Genomic DNA, 4,533 nt, shown 5'->3' on the forward strand with positions numbered 1-4,533 from the left:
GATCGTGTTCCCATTTCATAGTTTGCCAAGTTAAGACCATATATTATATATTCAATAATATTTGATATAACCAATGAGGCAATTAGTGCACGACTGGTGAAACCACTTTATTAGACAATAATAAACACTTCTATGAATGGAAATGGAATAGCCACACTGGAAGAAGAGACACAAAGGTTCAACTTCAAGCGCATAATATTCCCAAATACAGACAACAAAACCCAAAAACCAAACAAAACACAGCACACTAACGTTGTTACACAGAGACAGTGTTGATTCCCACGTGTACTACTCTATTATTATTATTATTAAATAAAATTACGATTCTAGAATCCAGTACTTGGGTTTCATTTACTATAGTGCCAAAACAAGACCTGGGACTGAGTTAATATCACAGAGTTTGCTCTCCCAAACACTCTGGCACTTGTTGGCTGAGGCTGACCGTAAAGTAGTGACACCCGGTGATGATATCGGCTGTGACGCTCCGGCTCCGAAGCGAGTAACGGTCACGGAAGTATTGAAGTACTCCCTGACCTGAGTAATTATCCCATCAGTGACAGTCCACGCGTGAACCCACGAGACCGAACGTTCCTTGTCGAAACCTTCAACAAGGACCGTTGATCCGAAAGCAACAATGGTTTGAGGAACAAAAACGAAGGACGACGACGATGATGGTGCTGAGCCAGTGAGTAAGTGCATCAAATGCTGGTGATTTGGTGGACCATGGAACCACCACTCTAGGTCTGGTGCGAGCAAACGTTGCACCTCATCAAAGTCTTTGGAGCTCAAGGCTTTGTAGAGAGTACCCACCAACCTTTCGTTGGCTTCCTCTTCCTCCAGACTTGCTTGAGGGTTTGCCAGTTCTGGCACTACAAAGAAGATATGCTTTTGAGAGTGAGCAATAAAGAAATTGAAAGCTTTTGAATAATGGAGCTAATCTTGTTGTTGTTAGTGCAATGCAAGGTTCTTATTATATAGAGACGTGTGTAGGAAAACAATGGGGTTTAGACAGTTCAGCCGCATTTCCCATAGGGGTGAAAGGTCGGGGACCCATAGGTCAAACCTTGCGTCATTTTTTAACAATTTGATTGTTATAATAATATAAGAACAGTGGTTTTCACACTAAATATTTTGTTAAAAATATCAAAAAAATATCCATTTAATAATTCTAAATATTACTCAGAATTTATTACGAAAATATTATAAATATGTCATGTACAGACCACTTCTCATCATTTATATACAACTCTGGCCTTTGAACTCCTTTTTGAGTTGCATGCTGAGTGGGTTTTAGTTAGTATTATATAATGATGGTGGCCCAGCCAGGCAGACTAATTTATGGTAATTGTGGACCTGCAGAGAGCGACAAGTTGTTGCTTAATGTAGTGTGGTTTCAATGTTTGGCATACACTGAGGAAGGTATCTATGGGAAGGTTCCGAGAATGTTCTTCAAATTTCTGGGAAGTTTAGGTAAGTATTAGGGAGTTGTTCCAGTAACATAAACAATTTCACAATTTTTTATTATAATTATTTTACGTGGTATATTGTTATTAGTGTCTATTATTTTTACATAAGCATATTATTTTTTCTCCCCTAGTCAAAATTAACCATGTGAGAGAATTATAATAAAAATTGTAAATTTATTTGTGGTACTAGATTAGTAGGTGGTGTTTCAGTTTCACGGAGCCATCTTTTCAAATTTACAATCCTTCTATACATTAAAGTTATCTTTTCAGCTTGAGAGTGATGTGTCATTCATTAAAATTTTATTACTATAAATAGACATTATTTATGTGTAAAATATTTTCCGAGAAAAATATTTCATTTTGAAACAAAAACAGCATTAATTTAGAGTTGGATGATTAGGAATCTACTAGCTAAACCCATTTCAAATGGTTGTTTAAGATACCTAGTATAATCTTCTTGCCATTAGCATCTCCATTTGATCAAGAATTTGCACATTGATTAGAATATTTGTATTTAATATGAAATAATGGGACTTTTTTAGAAATCAATTTCTTACAATCCAAAACATATATGAATAGATTCTTATCAATTTCAAGGTAAAGATTTTTTTTCTTAAATCTCATGGTATATAGAATGGCATTTTATTTAAATTTTAAACAATATGACAATGAATGCACTTTTAGATTTATAATATTTAATCTAAATAATAATAAAATATATCAATTTTAAATGAAGAATATATTTTTCCATTAGAACAAGATAATAGAAGTTTTTGTTTAAAGAATTACACTTGATAATCATCCTAATCACATTAACTAATAAGGTATACTTCTATAGTGCCAATGTGCAATTGAGTCATAAATCACCTATTGCAACTTCTTCTTCTTCTGCGGTTTTTCCTTTTTTGGATAAATAAGGATATCTTATTGAAGTGAAAGAGGCCTAAACCTATCTCCATTGTAAGGACAAAAACTTAAGAAGGGAAGAAAGAGATGGGAGAATTAACTCAGTTGCAGAAAGCAATCCAACAAACAATATTGTAAACTAAAAAAGTTTACAAACCGAGTAACAAAAAAGATGGTGAGTCACCTATTATTGGGCTTTGTGGAGTCTAGTTTTATTTGATCCGGTTCGACGACCCGACCCGACCCGAATAATATTGCGTGGTTTTAATGGGAGATTTACTGAGATTTAGTTCATGGAGGGATTTTAAGATTGTAGGTTGTTGTTGCCGCATTCTTGAGGGTGAGAGAAAAAAAGTATTGTAGCCGCAATTTTTGTACTCTGTATTCTTCCCTAATAATAGTGAAATCTCTGCAACTCCGTGGACATAAGAAAATTGCCGAACCATGTAAATATTATCTTGTGCGTGTGATTGTTTTTTTTGGCGTGTGTTTTCTCTATTTTTTTTGTTTCTCACATGTTGAAAATTCGGTGAAATTCCCTACACCTATCACATTCACAACCTAAACCTCGGAGCCCATAGCTTAGCCATTATACATTTATACTCATTTTAACCAAATCGGATATTCTTAATTAATGATTGGAAGGACGGAATGCGGCTAGTGAGCTGTATAAGTGGATTGATAGCTTTTGTGCAAAAAGATACCAATTTTTTTTTCCTTTCTAAACGTGTATAAATAAATTTTCTACAGGCTGATATTTGTTACCTTTATCATGGTTATCCACACTTCACATCAGAATTTTACTCTGCAAATCTTTGTCAACTGACACCACCAAGAAGCAGACTTTGCACTTTTGACAATGCATGAATGCTATTGCGCCAAGTGTCGTGCTGCTACATGCTTAAACATATTGAAAAATGACAAAGCCTTTTTGTATGGATATCGTTAAATTATCGATTCTCTCAAAAACTTTACAAGTAAAATTAATTATTTAACCATATAATTCTAACACTCCCCTTCAGATGTAGGCTTAAATTTCTTTTTAATAAGTGAGGCCTAATACGAAATATTTTAAATGGAAGATAAAGTGGAGAAGATAGAGATCAAACTTTGAATCTCATGCTTTGATACTATAGAAAGTAAATTTAATCATTTAATTACATAATTCTAACAATAGTATAACGTTAATTATTGCTGTTTGCCAACCTTTGTAATGCACTCTGTGCATTTTGCGTCAATGACTCACTAACTTGTGTTTTTGTATAATTTAATTGCATGCTCTTTTCTTAGTATATATACCTAATCCTTGTTTAGTATACCTAAGATGGATGGCGAAGGATCCTTTTCAGTCTTCACCTTTCGGCAATTCTGAATTTATTTTTGATTAAAAGAGTGATATGACTGCGTAGCCGTGTCTGAGCCCATATTTTATTAGAGCCCTTTGATTTTCTTCAAACTGTGAATGGTGTAATTATCGTCGGCTGCTGTGTCTTTTGTCTTCTTTCTTCTACACTCGTGTTTTTTTTTTTGGCTCAGCTGTAACCACTAGTCCACAGCGAATACACACGACACGGATGCAACAACTAAAAAAGTAGAAAAGATAAAAGACTCGATCTAGGTTCATCTGGACAGCCCCGACTTGTGGGACACACGATATCTGCTTAATAGACTCTATTATATTTTGAACTGCTTAGGTTAACTGGCCAGGCACAACTAATTAAGATCTGTACAAAGATTTTTTTCAAACTAGAAATTTGGAAGAATTTGTTTGAATCCCTTACGTAAAGATTTGGATGATTATCTATTTCTTCTAGTCATATCACCACTTTTCTCATTTCAATAAGTTATATGCTTATTAAATAAATCATATGTGATTAAAAACACACCAGAGTAATCATTTAAATAATGGATGATAGTGAGTTTGATGGGTCATCTCCCTTGGACGGCCTACTAGCACAATAAATGGCCTCTACGTTCTTATGGAAAATATCCAAGATGACGTGCCCTCCACATGACCGGTTCGTTTGCCTAGGATGACTCCTCTCCAAATGCATGCATGTCCCAAAACCCCTCGAGGTTGTGTTTAGATAGCAAGATTTAGATTTGAATTTTAAATCAACTGATTTAAAATGCCCTGATTTGAAATCTATTGATTTTGAAA

At 34.5% G+C, this 4,533-nt stretch overlaps 1 protein-coding gene across 1 annotated transcript; it reads right to left on the reverse strand.

Moving 5' to 3' along the window:
* Positions 1 to 354: 354 nt before the first annotated feature.
* LOC126693161 (wound-induced protein 1-like) lies at positions 355 to 1,073 on the reverse strand. The gene is made up of 2 exons (XM_050389083.1): positions 1,064 to 1,073; positions 355 to 869 (listed from the first exon to the last, which is right to left on the reverse strand). Exons 1-2 carry the CDS (start codon positions 1,071 to 1,073, stop codon positions 355 to 357), a joined length of 525 nt encoding a protein of 174 aa, XP_050245040.1.
* Between the last annotated feature and the right edge of the window lie 3,460 nt (positions 1,074 to 4,533).

This window comes from Quercus robur, chromosome 1 (genome assembly GCF_932294415.1).
Source record: "Quercus robur chromosome 1, dhQueRobu3.1, whole genome shotgun sequence".
In the NCBI taxonomy this organism is placed as follows: Eukaryota; Viridiplantae; Streptophyta; class Magnoliopsida; order Fagales; family Fagaceae; genus Quercus; species Quercus robur.